At 40.5% G+C, this 22,352-nt stretch overlaps 1 protein-coding gene across 5 annotated transcripts in view; it reads left to right on the top strand.

Moving 5' to 3' along the window:
* The first annotated feature begins 2,197 nt into the window (after positions 1 to 2,197).
* cdin1 (CDAN1 interacting nuclease 1) overlaps positions 2,198 to 22,352 on the top strand; it is a 56,000-nt gene continuing 35,845 nt past the window's right edge. Inside the window, exons 1-6 of one of the 5 annotated variants that reach the window (XM_056394218.1) lie at positions 2,198 to 2,361; positions 2,610 to 2,737; positions 12,601 to 12,646; positions 13,673 to 13,737; positions 14,573 to 14,633; positions 17,807 to 17,879. In XM_056394218.1, coding sequence (XP_056250193.1) covers positions 2,637 to 2,737; positions 12,601 to 12,646; positions 13,673 to 13,737; positions 14,573 to 14,633; positions 17,807 to 17,879 — 346 coding nt within the window. In that variant the 5' untranslated portion in view covers positions 2,198 to 2,361; positions 2,610 to 2,636. The remainder of the gene's footprint in view (positions 2,362 to 2,609; positions 2,738 to 12,600; positions 12,647 to 13,672; positions 13,738 to 14,572; positions 14,634 to 17,806; positions 17,880 to 22,352) is intronic. The other 4 variants (XM_056394217.1, XM_056394222.1, XM_056394219.1 and 1 more) reach the window with 4 other exon arrangements.

Genomic DNA, 22,352 nt, shown 5'->3' on the forward strand with positions numbered 1-22,352 from the left:
CCAACCCCTTCTCTGATTTTTATCTTTTTATACCATCACATTACACTGATCCTTTTATACCTATTACACACGCGGCTCCCCACCAAAAACCCCTGATCCTCTGATACCTAGATGAGTAAACTGCTCCTCCTGCCCCTGACCTCAGCCCTTTGTAGCAATCAGGCCAGACTTCCTCAGAGGCCCAGATCTTATCTGGCCATACCAATCCCACTACACAGCTCCCTTTTGTAGCCACCACAGAGTGCTGAGCCCTTTCAGACCCAGGGACTGTGCCGGTGAACACATAGCCCGAGACCTCAGCTCATCTCAGACATCATACTACACTGCCCAACAACAATGAGCTCTATTTTCTGATGCACCACAGGTCAGATAGTCTTTCTGCTCACCGATGCATTGTTCACTTACAATGGAGGAAACCAGCGATGCTGTTGTCAAAAGAATGTTAGACTCGACCATAGAATTACTTGATATCGTCATACGGGCTCACAGACAGCACCAATCTAAGTTGAGATATTTGTGCATTTTAAGAATAATTATTTGTGGGGATGATTTTTTTTTTTTGCAAAATTATGGAACAATTTCTGGTATGCTTTTCATGACAGTAAAAGAAAACAAACAAAAAAAACATTAAAAAAATTATTTTGAAACTCACCATAAAATGAGACCTGAGACTTCACTGCATCTGTATGTAAAGACAGAAGGTTAAAGATGAAATCTATTAGACTGAGGTTTAGCACTGTTCAGAGAGTAATTACAAAACAATGTCATTGTTAAATTATATTGAGCTCAAGGGATGTATTTGACAAATTAGGTCTTAAAGATTTTAGTCTTATCTCAGGGTTATCTAAAATCAACACTCTAGAGAGAATCATGCAGTTCAGAGGGAAAGAAAGAAACAAAATTAATCATTAATCATCTATTGACCATTTTCCCTCAAATATCAGTTTGCATTAGAAACTATTAAACAGATATTTCAATTGATTTTAAAAGCATTTTGGAGTTACAAGCGTAGCAGGCAGAGCAAACATTTATCCTTTTAATTCAAAATTATTCTTCTATGATTTATAAAGCTTCTGAGTCTTTTCTACCACACTACTCTACAGTTTATCATTGTCCTTGGTCTCATTTGCATATTTCTGCTGGGGGCATTTAAAGCTCTACCTTCACTGGTGAGGTGAAAGGTGTTGATCATTTAGGGGCCCACAGCTGAGGATGGCCCACAAAAATTCCTGCAGGTTGTAAGAAATAATTAAGGAAAGCCCAGACCAATATTCTCTCAGGTGGGGGTGGGGGGGGGGGGGGGGGGGGGGGGGGGGGTTCCTATCCACGCCTCTGATTGAGCCACTGCAAAGATGAAAAAAATCCAATATATACACATCAGTGATACTTACTGCAGTGCAACTTGGTAAATTTCTACAGGCTATGTCATGTATGGCTAAATTCACAATCACTGCACTTCATATGGATATAGTAGTTAAAGATGCTGTAATTTGGAGGTGGATTGTAAAGACACTTTGTTTTAACTGGTGCTCTCTGGTAAGATTTTTCAATTTCTTATAGGCTATATTTAAAATGAAAAAAGCAGCAGTATAAACATAAAAGCCAGGCCACTGAAGTTATGTCTCAACCTCCAGTACTGCCTCTAATATAAATCAGATTTTTAATTATTAAATATTCACCCTGTTTTAAATTTCTGTTTAAATCATATGCTTTTTGTTACATCAGACTATAGGATACAGTACCACATCCAGGTACAAACAATTTGGTCAAAGCTAAAGAGCAGTCGTGTAGGGATTCAAGCATCAGAAGCACCAGCTAGACCATAATCTTACAGCATTTGCACTGCTTTGTCTCTGCTGTTTTCCTAAATTAATGCAAAAAAGGCAGTGTGTCGTTAAAACGTGTTAAATCAGTGACACAGCTATCCGTGGAGTGGCAGTACTCATTATACTGTACCACATACACACACGGAAAAGCGCTCCTTCTCTCCGTGCCTCTTTTTCTCCGTCACTCTCTCCTCCACCAAATATTTTCCCCAGACCGCACGGTTCATGTATTTCAGAGAGTTTTTTGTCCTGTTGAACTGGAAAATACTTGTTTGACAGGAGAGCGTGTATCTGTTCATTTCTGGTACCTGTTTTCTGTACGTATCGCTTGCAGCTGATGAGAACGCGATGCGGTGAGCAGCATGTCATAGCTGGACACCGCCCCCTGGATGCTAAATAACCAATCATCCGCTGGTATACTCAGCTTCATGGATCAATCGACCAATCAACGCGCTGCTCACACAAAAGTCACCTCTTCAACTTCCTAGCGGGAAGCAGCTACCGGGGAACTGTCCACAGACAGCAGGAATCACTGGTAAACTATCCTTTTACATATTTTTAATTATTCTGGGGTCATATTTGATGATGTACTGCATTAAATAGCCACACAGCAATCCTTCGAAGATCAGACATCGTGTTTTATGTCAATATATGCTTTTAGATTTTCGCGTTAGCCATAACATAAAGCTAAGTTTACTTAGCAATGCAGGTGCAGCTGTTTATGACAGCTGTCAGCCACCTGACATGTTGTTTACCTCTCAAACTCTCTCCCTTTTCGCACAGGTAGATGCAGCAGCTAATCAAAGGAAGATGAGACTATCCCGAGCTGAATATAAAGAGATAGTGAGGTGGACTGAACAACTGAGACCCACACGACAATGTATGAAGATGCTCAAGGAAAGATTTCCAAAGTAAGTGGTTACACACTGAATTTATTTTGTGAGCTTTCTTTACATGTGAGGATTTATTGTGTGTAGCGTCTGTAGTTGTGTGTTTATGTGTGACTGAGTGAAAAGACGGAACATCTCTGCATGAGAATCTTTAAACCATACTTTGTACATTATCAATCAAAACATTATGTGTTTGGGTTTAAGTAAAATAATTTATACACATGAGAGCAAGTTAAGGTAAATTCAGTGATAAATTTATCATCTGTCTATCGATCAACTCCCCATAGCAACTTCATTTATTGCTGTGTCTCTTTTTATCTTTTGATATTAAATATTTATAATCCCATTTAATTCAATTGTTATGATCACTAATTAATTCCATAAAGGTTCCTGCAGAAGCCTTCACCACAGCATTAGCCAGTGTTTTGCCATGCAGCGCCTGCACACCCAGAAATCGAAGAGAGAGGTTAATGGTTGTGTTTGCCTTTCTCCTTGACACTGAGGGCCCTCACTTTATTGAACGTAACATGTGTAATCCCCCAAGGCCACCAGGACACCATGGCTGATCCCGTAGAGGTCACTTACAAAGTCGCATGTATTTGGAGCTTCCTACTTCCATTGTGCCCTAATCACCAATCTAGAAGAAGGTATAAGGTCCCCAAAGGGGACTCAGCGGAGCTTCAGCTAACCTTTGTTCTCACTGTCAGCATTTTACAGAATATGTCATGCGTATAAAGTGCATCCAATATCCTGTATGTTTAGGCACCAACACTAGGAGGCCATTCTCATGTTTATTTTGATTTTTCCTTCTCCTTTTGGTTTCCTAATCCAAACTGTCTTTAGCAAACAGTCCGAATGCCAATTTTTCAAAAAGTGGTACTGGTGGGCGTAATAATTAAAGGAAAACACCGGACCGCTTTCATTCCAATAATTCTGCACGATCTCTCTCTCCAGGAGGTGCTGGCTCTTTTGTTTAGTCTTGCTGGTTATTGTTATTATTTCGTTCACCATAACCAATCTTGGGGAGGCCCTTGCTCTTTAAAATCCCTGAGTCTCGTCACTGCGCCTGACAGACAGGCATGGCAGCAGTGTTTTCACAGCCTGCAAAATTATTCTGGTTGTCCAATCAGCTGAGCTGGGCTCTGGAGGGTTAGTGATTGGACTGGCAGGAAATCAGGCTCTTAAGACATAACATATCGACTAGGCCATCCATCATCTCTTAGCATGCGCTCAGGCACGGCAGTCAGCCACCCCCGCCCCACACCCCTCCTGTCCCCTCGGACTGTGTGGGAGCCCTGCCACTGCGTAAATATTGGCCAGGCTGGGGCTGGCAGGGGGGGGGGGGGGGGGGGGCTGGAGAGGGGCTAGGGGTTTGTTGTGGACAGCCCTGCACTGGAGGGGTGGGCAAAAGATTGGTTGGGTTATAATAGTGAGAGATATAGAAAAGACAGGTATCTGGATATTAAATAATTTCGCATCGCACTAGGTGATTTCCAAATGATGTGAGCAATGTTAAGTGAACTGTAGATTCATGTGTTGTCTACCAGTGTCATGGTGGAGTGTATGATAGTTTTTTCGGGGGCATGTGCCATATTTTTGTGACAGAGGACAACTATTATTTTCCTAAGTGATGATTTTAATATATACAGTTTTCTTATATTTTTGAAGTTTCCTTTTTAATACTAACATCTGTCCAGTCAATATAAATTCATAATCATCTATAATTGACTGTATGTGAAATAATATCGCAATGATAAGATGGTACCATGTGATCATTTTACAGAATTCTGCAGAATCAATGAACGTTTTTGCAAATTGTAATTAAATAGCAATAATAAAAATCATATGTGCAAAAACATGGTCTGGTTTTAATATATTTAGACATTACATCATTATATAGAACATGAGTTTGATTTTTTTCGCGGGATCATCGATATTGTGATATATATTGATCACATAAAAATATTTTTATTACTGTCCTGACATAGATTTTAACTATATTTCCCAGAATGTATTTATTTATATGGAATTAAACTATTTGAGTTTCAGTGATGTAGATCAGTAGGAATATCCATTACCCTCTAGGCTCTCAATGCTGTATTGAGTACTAAACCATTTCATAATCATTGCTTTTGATTGGGGAGTAAAAGGGAGGAAAATTTTAACTTTGGACAATTTGATTGTTATAGACCATTTCAAGGTAATTTCCACGGAACGTCTGTCAGTCTTTCTGTTGTCCTATGAGCATGGGTGGTGGGAGGAGAGAGGGAGGGTCCTATAGACAGATAGAAAGAGAGAGATTGTGATGTGGAGTCCCTCATCTGTAACGGCTGCATAACACAGATGTTGGGAGTCATCTGTCAGCCTGGCCTCTCTTGCCGGGCCCGAGCTGCTCTGGGGGGAAAAGAATTGGACACGGTGCTGTCACTTTTTACCCCCACTCACAATAGAGGGACATGCAAATATCAACCCCCATTCTTGCCCTTTCTTCCTTGCCCTCCTCTTAGCCAGCCGTGGTGTCCTGTCTAGTATCTGGACCGTGGCTAGGCATGGAAGGGGTGTGGGAGGACTCATCGCAGGCCGGTGTGGGGAAAAATGTGACATCAGTCCCATCAGGTCCTTCTCTTGCCACATATTAGAATTGGAAATGATGGGCTGCTCTCTGAGGCCTTGCCTAGCTTCCCCCTGGGTCTAGAGGGGACCCCAGTCCTTCCACCCTTTGTCCCTAGAGAGAGTCTGTGTGAGGAGGGCGAGAAAAAGTGGGAGGGAATGTGAGAGTCCTCCGTGTCCTTCTGTGCCATATTATGAATGAATTTGGATGTAATGATTACCCCTCCTCCTTAAAATGCCATTCAGCTCACACCTCATATGGCGTTCACAGTCATGAAAGTTGGAGGGTGTGCAGAAAGGGGCAGATGCCTCTGTTTTGGAAAATGCTTTAAAAAATAAAGTGTGAAGCATCCCTCCCCTCCAAACACAACCACTGCTTTTCTCTCTCTCTTTTACTCTCTCACACACACACACACACACACACACACACACACATACAGCTCCCTGGTGAGGAGTCCCTGAACGTTTTTCGAATCGGGCCCTAATGTGCCGTTTTCATCAGCACTGAGGCGGGCTGCAATATGGTGCTGGGGCTCGCTCTGGGAATATGAATGTTGATTAAGCATGCGTTCAGCCTTTTGAAATTCTGAAGAAGTGTCAGAATAATGGATGTTGAGCAAATGTCAAGCATTTGTTAATTTCTCTGTTATTTGGGGTTTATCTAGCATGATCTTTGGAAGGAAAGCGCGGGGCAGGGTTGTTGTGGCATGTGCCATTGATATGGTGATTTCTTGGCTACAGACACTTTGTTTTTGATGGTAATATCTCGGCTCAGGACGAAGCTTGGGGAGTTGCTCATTGATTATTTATTGTGGCTGTAGTGTTTATCTTTCTTTTTTAACACGCTGGTTAAACCTAAGGATGTGGTAACAGGCAGGATGCATTAAACTAGCAGGCTCTGTACATTTAGTTTAAGTTTATATCTCATAACTCAACAAAAGATTATGATTGTATTTTTTGTTCTTTATTTTAAAAATCTTATATTCATTTATGTCAGCCTATCTTTTACAGCGTACAGTGTAGTTTAAGATTTTCGAAATCCATGTATAGTTTTTATTTGTTGAACATGTTTAGGGTTTTACCTTTTTAGGACGTAGCCTATTATAGTTGTTTATGACAAAGGTGTCCTAAGCACTTGTCAGTATAGACAGATTGGGAATCTCGGTATAGTTTTAATTGGAGATCAAATAAAGTTTTTGCAAATCAGAAAATGTATCGGACTCCATCAAGTTGTCTAACCACTGTAATTCCTGAAACCTGAAAATTCACACGTTTAATTTCACTTCAAAAACATTTTTTAAGGCTCGCCTGGATCAAGGTTTCAAAAAGGTAAACACCCGCCTTTTCATAATATGATTTTTGGTTTAACTCTGATTTCAACTGTTGTCACTGCGGAATCAACTGAGTTGCACTGTTGTAGATCTTATGAAGGTAGAATTCCACAGCTATTTTATAGCCTGGAAGTGGCAATGACATTACCCAGACTGATCTAGTGCAGAGCCTGTGGGGGCAGCCCTGACGGCCTCCAGTGCACGGCCTCACACTTCTGGCTGCCCATATTGAACAAAACACAAACTGGCAGTTGGGGGCTTAGGGGTGCAACCCTTGAAGGCTGAGAGACTGGCAAACTAATTCCACAGCTTTATGTGGTTAGATGAGCATTGGAAGGGTGAAGGGATGAATGAAGTGTAAGCAGAGAGGAGAGATGTAGAAAAAGGAGAAGCTGTGCTGAGTTTACAACTTCATGTCAGGCTAAGGAGTTCATGAATAATAGATGCAATCAATTACTTGATTAGGAAGCACAGGAATGACTACTTCCTCCTCATATCGTAGGGACGTTGTCCAAGCACACTCTATAGATTGTAAAGCCTTCTCGCCTCATTGGGCTAAAAACACTGAGGTAAGCAGCCCGTTGCTCAAGTAAGGTGTGGCTTATAGTGATTCTAAGGGCCATTATCTCGAAGGTTAAAAACTGCGGTTATTGGATCGCTTGACAGGATAAGATGTTTGAATTAGTAGAAGGAAATTATTGACACAGGAATATGAGCTATTGTGTGTAACACCAAAGTATTGTTTGCTTTACTTGGTGTAGAATCACTGTTGTCCCTCAACCCCCCAGAGCCATACACATACAAGGGAAGCCTACAGTATAGCACAGTGTAGCTGGGCAGCGATGGTAGTGTCTCTCGCCCCAGGTTCTCTTTGCATACTGGGATCAATTGCAAAAGAAGAATGAAACAAATTGTCCAGAATGGTACAAGTTCCCCAGCCACGCTTGGGGGAGTAGGCAATTGGTCAGCGTAATGTGTTTCTTTGCCAGACCAGTGGACGCTCACCACTTGACGGATAACATGGACCTCATTTTCAATTTTCCATGAGAGTCTGCAGAAACAGGAATGACAATAATTACACCATAACAATGGAAACACACCATAATAGTTATACCAAGTTTCGTCACAGACTGGGTCTTGAAGATCCCAAGCCTTCAGGAGGAATCACAATTAGTGTGGTGATTGTAGGATATTTCTTGCTCTTTTTGCCACCCTTATATAATAGTTCTGACATCTCAGGGCACCTCAGCAGACAGAAATTTTAAAGATTGTAATAAAGTGAAGGGGGCAGCGTAGGGGTGATATTTTTCATCTATTAGGACAATAGTAGGCAGTGAGATGCCCTGTTGTGCTTCTGCTAAAGCCATTTCTGTGCACAGTCCCCCGCAGGCTTTTTAGGTTTTCTATGGCCTTCTGCAGAGAGACGGTTGGGGGGTTGGGGGGTTGGGGGGGGGGGGGGGTCACTATCAGTAAATGTAGTGGAATGCTCTCCGAGTTTGACTTTTGGTGAATCTTCCTTCAGTTATGTTAAAACTAATATAACGAAACCGCCCATTTGTCAGACTTTACATGCACAAAGTAAAAACCATAATAAAAATGAAAATAACAAAACAATTTCTACAACCACATTAAATGCCATACATGATTGCTGCTGCACTGATGGTAGTAGAAGGCTGTTTTTACTGTTGTTTTGCAGGGGGAAAAAAAGTAAAACTAATTTGAACTGTAAACACGTGTGCTCATTGTGCAACTATTTGTTTGAAGCTGCGTGACACACTGAGATTTGTGTTTGTTTCTATCTCTTGTCAAAATACATCACATTTATACATTAACGCATAAAGATATTTTTTCTACGCATTTGTTTTGCTGCTGATGATGGTAGGCATAGCTGAGAAACAGATGTTAGCATTTTGCCTATCAGCATGTGTAATTAGCAGCATTTGCATATCCAGAGTGTTTAACCCACATTCAGCTGTTTTTCACTTTATAAAATATTGATCTATAGGAAAGTAAATGCTTAACATATTATTGTCAGCAGTCTTGCTTGAATGAAGCAAGATGAGACATAAATACAAACTATGCTAGGAAGGCATTAGCTAATAATTATAGCAATAGAGGTATAGATAACAATAGAACGAGGTGTTAAAACTAAGCATTATTTCTATACGGTTTTTAAGTGAATCATTTCATCCGTGTCATTCCCTTCTCTAAATAGCTTCATTGCCATTAGTAAAAATATGTGCTATGCCTCAATTAGCCAGCTCCATGCCCTGAAGAGTCGCACCATGCAACACTCTCTGCATGCAGATCCACCAAATGCTAAGCACTGTCGCAGCATATGATACCAATGCCATTAGCCAGGTGGCTTTCATTACCTAAATTACAGCTATTGTTTATAATTAATTATTTGTAAATAGGAAGATTCTGAATATAATTGATAGCTTGAATTTCTCCCATCTCCTATTAATTAGGTTGATGTGAATTTCTAGGCTTTTCCATGTGTTTTTTTTTTCTTCTTCCTGTATGCTTAAGACACTGATACACTCTGAATGCACAAGAAGATTAGGCAATTCGACACTCAAACTTGAATTTGTCAGATTCATAACCAGTGGATAGCCTAGCTTAATAGAGCCTACAGCACTGACCAGACAGGCATACCAGCTCAGTGACAAAGTGAAAGTCCCTAATTGTTTTTAATTTAATCTGCTGCTTTACTATTTTGGGTGCCAGTGCATATTAATGCTCTGTCTTATGTTGTAAGGAAGGGTAATTAGGTTGAGAGTGAATGATTCCCTAACCACTCTTCTGTCTCCCAGCCTTCTGTTTCCCCATGTTCTAAATTATATCCAAGAGGGAGGGATTTTTATAATTTTTTTTCTTCTCACATAAAGGTCAGTGTAAGGATGAGTTGCCGTGTCACAGATTCTTTTTTTGAAATGAATTTTCAAAGGTGTTCTTTGTTTGCTGTAATCATTTTCAATGGCTGAACACTGGACTGAAACCAAACTGGTACGCATCACTGATTCATAAAATACAACCAAGTAGTTTAAGTAAGTAGGACAGGGATTGATGAACTCAGTTGTTTACCATGACATCTTACCAATGCAATAAAAAAAAAAAATTAATTAGGCTAATTGTTTATGTACAGATATAGTTGAGACTCATTTCCTATCCTCGGTCATAGCTGCAAAATTGTTTTAGGATTTACTTCCAGAAGAAATTTGTGTCGTCTAACAGTTATTTAAAACAAATGACAGTAATATGACCTTCTCTTTTAGGTCCTTATTTGGTCTTTTGGTTCATTTTTCAGTTGTAACTTCATCACAAACAGACAGCTATAGTAATATGATTTTTTTTTTTTTTTTTAAAGGTTGAAAATCTGACCATATTGTCTTTTACTGTCAACTTTTTGTCATATCACATAACATTATAAACTATTTTACACAGAAACTAAACCTGCTGCTGCTCTAATCATGTGCACATGTCCGAATAAAATACTAATCATCAGCTTTGTTGAAGGCTCAAAAAGACCGATAAAGAACCAGGTTTTGGAATAGTGTTTTTGTATCACTTTATTTTTATAACCGCTGAGCTAGGGTTGAATTCCTCAAATGCTGGTATTATGAGTTAAGGAGGTGGATATATTACAGTGAAAATGTAATGCTACTGTTCAGCAGGCAGATCAGATCCCCATTGTAACACTGCACTTGGCTCCATATTTTAGCATGAAGTGAGCATACTGTGCCCAGGAGAGCACAGGTTGGATATACATTAATGTAAAGTCAGCAATAACTTACTATTAATGTCTGTCAAATGGAAAAAGGAGCATTATACAATATGAGCCCAGTGTAAAACTTGACAGACTCTATAAAATGCAGACAACTCTTGGTTTGGATCCAGGTATCTGCTCTTATCTCTTTACATTGCCCTCATTTTTTTATTTTCTTAAAATCTTGTCTCGGTACGTCACTTATTTTCAGCGTATCTCCAAGGTGCAGTTTTTTATGTCGGCAAATACTGATTGAAGTAAGAAAGAAAAACAAAAGTCCCCAAAGTTTTTAGTGTTTTTGAAACAGATATGTTTTCTCAGATATTAAGAGCAGTTTATGTCCCTTTAAAGTTAACAGGGTATAGATTTAGCAATTAGGCAGTAATCATGCTCATTATAGAGAGTAATCCATTTAAAGCCTAACAGATGTCTGTTCCAACGGGGGGATCATGATGGTCCCATGCCAACAATAAGGCTGTAATGTTGTTGAAATGCTCAGGTGCAAGGTTGAAGTGTGGAAGAAATTTTTTTCCTCTCTTAAGTGTCCACATGTTGACAGTTGACCATTTAATGGCCCACTTAATTGCAGTGGCCCCATCGTCCCCAAGCATCATTGTAAATTAATGCTGAGGTGGCAGTGTTTTTTTTCTGAGAGCCCCCCCCCCCCCCCCCCCCTTCCCCTTTATTTCAAACATTTGGTCCTTCTCCGTTGTGACTGTAACTTTGTAGTTGACGAGACTCATCTGTGTGATGGGTTGAGAGCCCTGGAGAGTTTGAATATTTGAGAATTAGCTGTTCTCCAGCCAGAGCAGTAAAACTGTTTTAAATCTGGCGTCTGGATAACCCAAGATGACGTCTTTGGTGGGGTAAGTCATTATAAAGTGCTGAACTATTCCAGTGGTTGAATGCTTTTATTAAGATATGGTCACAGTCTGAGACTCCAGACACAAATCAGTGTTTGAGATTCCTTTGGCTTTGTTTACATGTCACATGGTTATTTCATGGTTTATAGTGATTGATGTTGAAGGCCTATGTGGACTCAATATTTCAATGCAGATTGGAAGCATCGGCTTCTTGTCAGTATTTACATACCATTCTCAGGTGACTTGTAACGAAAAGTCCATTAAATTTAACAATCAAGTGTACTGAGAGCAGTACATGGAGACACAGCACCACTGGAGACCATCACAGAGCAGTTTGTATGTGTGTGCATGCTTCAACTGCATTCATATGTTTTTTTGTTTTTTTTTTCATATCCAAGGTGGAGGTGTGTACCATCTAATTAGAGTAATATCTGTCACCACTTTAAATATCTTCAACTCAAAGGATACTGTGGGGGTTGGGGAGGGACATCGAGGGGGCTGTGAGTCCCCGTCTGGAGCTGCCTGTTTTCCAGGTTTGCCTCTCTGCCAGGTGTTTGACATTGACTGGAGCTGGAGATGAATGTAGCTTATGGCAACCCATGGAATTGACCGACTCCTGGGAGTCCCAGCTTCCTGCAGTGAAAGTTTCCATTTTCAAAGCCCATCAGTTGCAGTGGGAGGGCTCCCGAATGGCCCATATGCCAGCCCAGCACTGGAAGTGAAGCAGGAAAACTTTCTCCTATCTGTGTATTGCTACAACACTCACACAAACAAATCCAGACACTCACAGCGGTCATCTCCCTGCCGATCCAGAGAGTGTAATTGTCAGTGAATGCAGTGTTTCCCTCAGCAAATGGACATGAACCCTATCAGTTATTTACATGAACGTCATTAATTTCTCTCCAATTTTTCCATGTTTAGTTTGGCCATGAGTTCTTTCCTTTTGTATAGTTTCACAACAGCAGAAACAGCACTTCAATTAAGAACAATTTAGCTCCCAGCATTCTTCCAGGCAAAAAAGGGAGAGAGAAGAAATAGTGCGTATGAATGAGTGAAAGAAAAAAAAAAAACACAGGCTATATTTTTCTCATCTCTCATACCACACGCAACCTCCCCCTTTCTCACACCCCCACGCCATCGTGGCAGGAATCCTTTGTCAGAGGTGTTCATCTGGAACAACTTTGCCACACTTGTTTTCATGTTCTTTTAGATTACAGGGCAGCTGGCCCCAGCTTTGAAGCTCCCCCTCTCCCTTTGTCTCTGTGCAATGCACTCTGGTAATTAACTTTGTCCTTCTTTTATTTGTTCCAGTCACTCGCAGTCCACTCTTCTGAGCATCTTCTCCCTGGAGTACCAGGTTAGAAGTTTTCTTCCTTTGTGAGCCCTGACAGGTGCCTAATTGAATGATGAATGTCCCTTTATTTCTTTGTAATTGAACTGCCAGCTCTCTGATTGGTTTGGAGGATGCCCCCCCACCATACCCCCGTTTATTTCACCCCCCCCTCCCCAACTCCTCTCTCCCACCACCACCTCCACCCCCCTCCTCCTCCTCCCCACGTTCACGTTGAGAGCCCTTGCCTGCCTGAGCCTCAGTGGATGTCTGCCAAGCCTTCCCATCCATCTGTCTAATAACATCTAGCCCCTGCTTATTTGGTGGACCTGTAATAAATTATGCTAAACCATTATTATTCTGACAATAATAATTTCCCCGTGTAGTGCGGCTGCGTGTGCTAAATGTTTGCTGACTCGCACTGTCACTGCTGCTTTCCACGGCTGACAGCGGATGATGATAAATGGCCGCTGCCGCCAGTGGCAGAAGGCAGCACAGGCAGAAAATGGAGTCATTTATCATCCCCCTGACAGGTGTCAGTCACACTGCCTGTCTCTGCGGAATTACATTTTTTTTCTGTGTGTAGTAGTTTTTAAATAAGTTGTTTTTTAACCAATGCTCTTCCTCTTTTATCCCCATGTCCTCCTCCCTCTCAGCAAAGATGGCAATTGAATTGCATGGAAATGTCAGGGTGTGGAATGTGGAATAGGGTCATTGTTTGATGGAAAAAAGGGGAAATGAATACAAGGTTTGAGTGAGGGGGGTGGAGGTGGATATGGGGTTGGGGTTCTGAACAAGGTTGCCTCGGCACACTTTGACCCCCAGCAAACTTATTGAAATTAAATTACTGTGACCTAAGATCTCTTACACTTGTTCATATACAATAGGGCATGAAAGAGGAGCCAAGGCTGAACAGGCTGAACATTTTGGGCTGAAAAAATGCTTTTGCCTCCTCACAGTTTTGTATGGAAATCATCCATGTTTGTTATGATTATTATTATTATTGTGATTATCATTATTATTATTATTACATCTGTGATCTCTTTGTGACAGAAACGAACCAAAAGAACGATCTCAAGACACCATGCACCAGATGTTATTGAAAGCCACTACCAAAGGTACTGCATTACTTTGTATTGTATTGCTTTATTGCTCTTCTCTCTTCTGTCTAGTACTCTATGTTTATCTTCCTCTCATCTCTATCACTGTTTTTTTTTATCTGTCTCCCACTCTTGTGTGTTCTCTTTGTCTGACTGTGGAAGGGACTTGCCAAAGTCACATGAGAGTAGGTGGGCCACCATGACAGATATAATCTCCTCCAAACAAATCACCACCCTCAGGATTCATTCCAGACCTCCACTTGCACCTGCTAAACTAAAGCTCTGTTCTCCATGTCAAATTGAAAGAAAAATAAATAAATAACCAGCCATTGGGCATTTGCCTTACACAGGCTTATGATGGGATGATTATCTGTAATTCAATGAATATGGATAAATTAAAAAAAAAAAAGAAAAGAAAGAAAAACAGACTGTAGGGGGGAAAGCCTCTTTGCATATTGCAATTAGCCTTTATCTAGCTTATTAGGCCATTGTTCAGGGGGAAGCAAGGCTGGATAATGCACTTCTAATCCACTTACAACAACAAACCTCAGAGATGATCTGGGTAAGATCTGAGGGGAGCTGCAGTTTTAGCTGGCGAGGGAAAAAAGGCTTTTTGGGCGGCAGGGGTTAACTAACTATCATATGCTTGTCTGGCTTCAAGGAAATTTGAAGCCCTTCAAGCAGTGCTGTTTTAACCGCACCGAGCCTGCCATATGCCACCTAGGGCAAAGTCATCAGGGACATTAGCATGTCTTGGCTAGCCTGGTCTAGTCCCCTCTACCCTTCTGTCTGCCTTTGTGGGCCATGTTTTCTCCTTTTTTTTTCACTGCTGTTGTTCTTTGTTATAATGAAGGTATCTAAGTGAAGTCAAGGCACATCCCACTGCTCCCGTCCTGCTGGAGTTGGCCAATGAGGTAATGGCATAACCTTTACTTATTTTTCCTTTTTTTTTCTTTTTTAACCTTTGAAAAAAAATCCCTTCAACTGATGCTTGCTTTTTTCTATGGATAGATGGAAGTTGGCTGCAGTTTTTGACTTTTTTTTTCTCGCTCCTCGTCTGTTAGTCATTATCAAAATTGGTAAAATAGTCTGCTTCATTATCAATTATTTGATGTAATTAACTCTCACCTCCATTAAGCAGATGTGAAAATACTTTTTGTGTTTTATTATGCAATTTCCCAAATTGCAGAGTTGCTGCAAACTGCGGACAGGTGAGGACAGGGTCATTGGTTAATTCCTCTCTTCATCACTTCATCAGTTTGTTTACTTTAGGAGGTCACTGTTGGATTTGTGCTCCGGTTGATGTAGTAGCAATTGTAAAAATACATATAATTATATGTGAATTTAAATCCAATATATTAAGTAGTACGGAATTCAAATAGTAAATGGTGGGTGTTTGTGTGCTTGTTATAAAATAGCCTGATGCTTCAAGCACTTAAATTATTCACTTGACCAAGTTTCTGCATTTCACATTAGTGAAAAGTAATCTACTCAGAGGCCCCTAGTGTTTCTTACATTCTGTACCTAGTCAGTAAGTTATCGTTTCCATTAGGATAATACCAAAGAATCAATCTAGTTCCTAGTCAGTGAGGTTGAATTAGCGGAATTACTATAGAATTGATGCAGTACATTTTAGATTGTCACTGGATTTTACATGATACTGAAATTCTTGCATTTTTAATTTATGTATGATTTGAATACATTGTTACTCTAGCAGTTTCCTCTTATTTTGATTGTTAGAATGGGCTCTGTAACCTTTTTAAAAACATTTAAATGCACATTTAAATTTTTATTGGTGCTCACACCAGGCAGTGAGATTTGAGGGTTTCTTCTTCTAAAATAAGAGTAGTTCACATGCATCAGTGGCACTTCAAAGCTCACTGCCATTATTCATTCTCCCATTTAATTGACACATGATTTTTTTTCTCCAAAGGATTAAATTCAGCTCAGAGATAACTGTCTATGAACCATTTAACTGTCATTTTAATATGCTACTTAACATTTAAACCAAGCACTCATGGTCTCCCAGATCACTAATTGATGTAGTTTCATCCCTTTATGAGACAATATATCTCCAACAGAGGGAAATGATTAACAATGATGAAAACTATTCAGGGATTTTCTTTTTTGCCCCCCAGAAAAAATCCATGAATGAAGGTTCGAAACTCACCATTTTCTGTTTTTTGCATGGTTTATATGGATCTTTATGTAAAGGTTACTTACACATACAATCTTAAGAGTAGGTGCAGTTATGCTGTGTTGTATGTGACACCCCTTAGCTTTGGGGGCTAATAAAACCAGAATTCTACTGAACAATAATTATTTTCAGCTTGAATTCAAGGCTCTGTGAATCTTAGTCACATGTTAAAACTCATGAAGTGCTGCAGTCTGACTTGAGAATGGAGATGGACTCATGATTAATATGAAAATTAGGGAGACGCAAGTACCTGAACTAATCAGGTGGTCCTTATTCAGCCTGGGCCAGCGTTGGTAATGTTGCCATTTTTCATGTGTCGGCCCTGATGCAGGTTACCAGGAATCTGATGCTCTCTCGTTTTCCAAAGGTGTGAATGGAGAGCAGGCCAGTAAGCACAAAGAGGAAGGAACTGAGAGGGGAGAAGACGGGGAGAGAAAATGAGGAGGGTTAGGGAGAGGAGAGAGAACTAGCTGCAGGCTACAAATGCTAAGTTTGAATTGCTATCAGAGGTCTTAATGAAGATATAAACTCTGTGCTCACCCCTTAATTATTATAGACACGTTTGGCCTTTTTTTTTTTTTTTTTTTTTTTTTTTTACAAGCTGCCTTCTTAGTGCAATATTATGGAGATGTTAACAAATACTACTGCGGGTAAAAAGACATTGTTTAGACAGAAGCCTCTCTGCTTCCAGCGTTACCAGGAAGCATCAGAGAAAAGATGAAACACACCATTCTCACTACAGGCTGAGGGCAAATTCACTTTTGGTCCCCAATTATGCTAACAAGAGAAAAAAATGATCTTTGGCTGCAAGTACGTTGTGTTTCATAACAAGCTGGCTAGGAATGGCAAAGTCTTCAAGCCATGTTTTAATTCCCTCCTTACTGAGGAGGCTGTGAAATTTAGTAGTGAATGACTTAATGTGTCTTCTTATTTGCAGCATATATATTGTTTAAACAAAGGTCAAATGCAATACTTATTACTAATAATTTTGTTCCATACGCCTAGTTTACCTTTTAAAGCTTGTACATGCATCCATACATTTTACGATTACTGTTCATTTGAATAAATGATTGTCACAGGCCTAGTGTAGGCCTTGAAAATTGCCATTATGATATTACCACTTGAATAATATTACTTTTTTTTTTGAGTGGGAAGGCATTGTGATAGGAATGTGGTCAGGTAGACAACTTCAGTCATTAGTACTCCCTTACCTGTCAGGGCTTCTCCCTGCTCTCAAACCAAAAACATTGCACACCTCTCAAGGTGTCTTTGTGTTCAAAGAGTGCTGCAGCCATAGGTTCTATCCTTCCTATTAAGGACTGCATTCCCACAGTCCCTCCGGTATGTCCTGTTGGTTCCTGCAGTTTTGCCTTGGTGATCATTCTATGATTAAAGCTCTCCATTGTCTCTAGTCTGGGCATAGTGTGTGCTGCTTTTTTCATACAAGATGAGAGAGCACAGTTGTCCGTTTGACAGAGGCAAAGGCAATTCAGCTTGGCTGCGTAATAGGCGATCTCTTGTTCCTGTGGGAAAGGTTTTTGCAAAGGAAGGCTTTCAAAGACCAATTTGCACAGGGATTGTCGAAAGTTGGGTCAAGGTTTGAAAACGTAATAATATCATTACAATCATTATTATCTATGTGACATCAGCCAAAGTTAGACTGGCTGAGTAATTTTAGTGCCATATTCTTAGGTTCTTTGAAATATGTCCGCACTTCCAGCTAGGTGCGTGAGATTTAGTCTAATGGTTTGTAAATGGAGCAGTTCTCCAGAGAGGAATAACAATTCCACTATACCTGTGTTTTGAAGCTGCATTAAGTCCCCACTGACGCCATACCCTGTTTTTTATTAAAGCTAATTCTCTTTTTTTTGGTTTTCAATCTATGTAAAGGTGGATCTGTCTCCTGCACTGATGGCTCGTATCATCCTGGACAGGTTTCTTCAGGACCTGGAGGGTGGAATGCGTGAGTAACACTTTCCCATTTCCCCACTCTGTGCTTTCTATCATCCCCCCATCAGTCTTAATTGTAGCACTTTGTCTTTTGAATCTCTTTCTGTTTGAGCCCCAATTCCAGCTCTAGCTGCTGTATTTTCAGCCTGTCCAAGCCTAATGAGAGACAGACCACATTTAGTAGTAGCTGCATCCCAGGGCACATGACTGGCAATTAAGCACTGGGAGGACCACCCACCTCTCAACTGCAGTGTGGATCAATGCTAGCTCACCTCATCAGTGTTATTTATAACGCCCCTGATTTCTCCCCTCACCCTCCTTCATCCCCCAATGCATCCATCTACTTCCTACCTTCTCTTCTTCCCTCATCCCCTTCTCCTTCTCTGTCCCTACTGGGGTCGGCTGATGAAATTGACTTGAGGAAAAGTGTGGCAGAAAAAGCAAACCATTCCTCAGTAGCGCTGATGGACACGATGTGGGAGAACAAAATTCCAGACGCAAATATTTTTTTAAACATGTCAAAGACACTGTCCAGAAATTGTGTCCATTCTGATTAGTATCTTTTTCTGTGATATTGGCATAATTTGAAGTTACACCTTTTTGCATGTAATATTTGTTTATTCCTTTTCTTTTTCTTTGTTCTTTCTATTTTCTCACTCTGGGATTCCCAATATTATATGCACACATGGTTCACTGTCATTTCAAAAGGCATATCCCGAGTATTGGGTGTGAGTGTGTAGTCAGTAGTCAGTGCTTTGAGAGTGAATCGCATGATGTCAAAAAGACGTGCTTCCAATTTAATCAAGAAAGAGATTAAAGTGGATGTGTGTTATTTTCAACTTCGCCACAGCACAGCCATTTGTCAAAGTCAAAGATGTGATTGCTTTGGACCCACCGTTATCCACTGCCTGTCAAAATACTAGTCTGAGCAGCTTGTAGAACAGGGCATCCATCCAGGAGAAGCACTCCGTTTCAGATAATAGCACGCTGTGCTCCAACCCCCCCCCCCCCCATCTCCATACAGTGAAAACATGCTTTATTATTGCTCCGAATAGATTTGTAGCAGATGAAACTTCCTGGATGATTGTTGTTTAATTTCAAAACAGTGTTGTAGCCATGCAGCATCCCAGTGTTTGCAGGCTGGTGAGTAATGTCATGGTCGTGGTTCTTGTCGTAGAAAGTGATTTCACAGAGTCTAGATGGCTTTTACAGGATAATCAGAGATTCATAACAGCCTAACTAAGGACACATGCTGTGACAAAAATGCTTTGATTTAGATCAGATTTAAAATTCACTTAAATTCTTATCTGGTAAAATAGTTTGACTGCTACCTGCTATATGAGTTTGAAATGTTTTCAAATGAAGATGTCATTATGCTGTACCTTTGCACTGTTGCCAGTTGTAAAGTCAAGGACTGTGAGGGTGACTTCTGTTTTGAAAGAGCTTCCCTGCAATCTCCTCATGACCTGCTTGGCCTTTACAAATGAATTGCTGCACACATGGGCTGCACGGTCAGATCGTCCAATCTCCCTGTGTGTATATTAGACTCCATTAATGTGTTTCCATTATGAAACAATGCAAGGATAATTGTCTTTGCTGGCAATTAGCTAACAGGTTGGTTCAGTGCTATTGGCAGGCGTATCTGTCATGCCCCCCCTACCAGCCCCAGAGTGCGCTCCAGTGTGCATGTGTGCGTATTTGTGTATTTTTTGTCAGACTCCAGAGGGAGGGCAGGCAGGCGCACTGCAAAGATCAATAGACTTCTATATAAGGGACATTACCCCCAACTGGGTGAGTGGCTTGCCTTTGCCTAGCACCATCGTTTTTTTATTCCCTTTCTCTCTCCCTTTGCATTTAAGAGACACAGGAATGGGGCCTTTGGGACTGTGGAATATATGTACAATCACTAGTGTTGGATCGATACAGAGTTTTAAATTGTTTTCTGTCCCTTCCTTGTTTTGTTTTGCTCGCTTGTTGTTGTGTGCCCCCCCACCCCCCGCTCTCCTCCCTCCCTCCCTCCCCCCCACTAGCTACACACACCACTACCACACCTCAACATGACGACACCAACAACGAGCTGCCTCCCCCTCTCCTTGCAGCAAAAGTATTGGCGAGAGCATCAGTCAAGCCGAATGAAAGACTATCTGGTGGCGCTTGTAAATAAATCAATACATTCAAAGCAGTTTTATCACGTATTGAATATGATATCAACATCCATAATGCTCCTTGTCTCATGAAAACGGACTGGGCATTAGGGGAGGAAAGGTCACATGTGCATTTTTCACTGTTTATATCCACTATTTTCTGCACTATGTATAATTTTGGGAAATATACTGCAATTTGCACCACTTGAGACAGTGTATAGCTCAGAATTCCTTTCAGGCTTGTTTGATTTTATGGACTAATGCCCATAAAAATAGGGGTTGTGAATGTGACAATTTAATTTACAAGCACATGTAAGGCAAGTTCTCATTATAGATTTATCTTTTTATCTTCTTTTCCTTTATTTTTCAATTTTCTTGGTCAAAAAAGTGTCCATTATAAGTTACTGGTCCGGGGCCATCATTAAACTGACTATTTGTATGTACTCAAATTGCTTTAAAGATTTCTGCACGTTATATATTTGAATTAATAATTAATTTAATTCAATAATTTATGTAATATATGTATATGTATATGTATGTAATATAATTTATCAATTATATTTAATGATGAAGTTAGTTTTTTTTCTTACAGTTGTAAGTAATTTCGATTTAAAATGATACAAAACGAAAATAGTAAAAAACACATTCAAAAAGGCTGGAACAAGCAAGTGTTTTACTTATTATCACAACAAATTACTTGAAAGTGATTGTTGAAAAAGTTGAATTAAGCTGATATCACTGAAATGCAATTAAGTCGGGGATCAAAATAATGACGTAATTGATGTATTAGCTGTACTGAAAAAAAGTATATTTTAAAATTGTCAAAATGTTTACACAAATAATGTTAGATATGAACAGACATCATAGAATGGATTAAACCTACATCATGTGTACACACTGCATGTCTCAGCCTCCTGGTAAGTTCTGTAAATGGTCAAATTACATCGTAAATAGCCATATTGTCATTCCAACTCTACCTCTCAGAAGTCACTAACAGAAACATTGGGGGAGCTCCTGCTCTTTCTTTTCCCCTTCCTGCTATCTCTTCATCTTTCTCTCTATTCCTCCTTTGACAGGAGTTGATGTGCCTCTAGATTTAGACATACTTTTTTTGAGGAGGCAATTTTGCTAGCTATTTGACCTTTTCCATTTTCCCAAGGCCCAGCTCCAGATTAGATTGCTGCTCCATGTTTTGTAACTATGTGATTCGACCGCCTTTAAGATTTATTGTCACATTCCTTTACAGAAGCCTTGTACGCAAGGTTATAAATGTCCTGTGTTTGATGTTAACACTGTGAGAATGTTAGCGTCTCCTATGATCCTGTGGTTCCTTGACAGAATTCATAATGGCTTCAGTGTTTTGCAGATCAGACGTGTTGATAACTGATATTGTATTATGTTCTATCCAGTAAAATCTCAACTTAGTATCCACTATGATTGTTATGGTTCCTCCTCTCTTGTCTTCAAGTGCTCCTCTCCTCTCTCCCTCACCTCTCTACTGTGGTGGAGCCGATGTGTATATGCAGCCTTTTTCTCAAATAATGAGAGCAAGGGCACTTCATTAGCAAGAAGGGAGGGAGTGAGGAGGCGAAGGAAGCATGAGTGTTTCTGTGCGGTTCTGTATGCATGCAAGGGTTGGGTGCAAGGGAGGTAAGCAGCAGCGTGGCACTTCACTTGACAAGTATACTAATTACTCCTTTTCAGCAGAGAAGCTCCAGTCAGCCTCTGCCACAGTCTAATGGCCTGACCTAGGAAGCCTCTCTTCATAGCAGCACCTCCCCAGATCTACTATTACTACTGCTACACACACACACACACACACACACCACACACACACACACACACACACACACACACACACACACACACACACACACACACAGAAATGTAGAGTCTCATCTCACCGCTATCAGGGAGAATCAGGTGGAAGCAGATCAGTTCTGCCCCAGTAACCTCTTCGGGGACTGGGCTCCTCCTGCACAGGAGATACCACCTCATATCATCAACTAGCACGTACACACCACCACAGATATCTTAAAAAGAAAAAAAAAAAAAAAAAAAACCCACACATTTTTTTCCCCCCTTTCTCTCATCTCCCACTCTCTCTCTCTCTCTCTGTTTCCCATCTTCTGTTTTTTTCAATACGGGAGGATAAATTTAAAAGGAGTAAATTGGAAAATCAAATGAGGGCTTTAGGCAGCCGCAGAGATTTGCAGAGCTGTCGGCCAGCGTCGGAGAGCCTCATCCATCATGTCCCACAAGTAGTCAATTCCTCTAGTATCTGTAAATGTTTTCAGATATTAGCCAATTTATATGCTCCGAGATTCATCATGGAAAATCAG

Source organism: Seriola aureovittata, chromosome 13 (assembly GCF_021018895.1).
Source record: "Seriola aureovittata isolate HTS-2021-v1 ecotype China chromosome 13, ASM2101889v1, whole genome shotgun sequence".
Classification (NCBI taxonomy): domain Eukaryota; kingdom Metazoa; phylum Chordata; class Actinopteri; order Carangiformes; family Carangidae; genus Seriola; species Seriola aureovittata.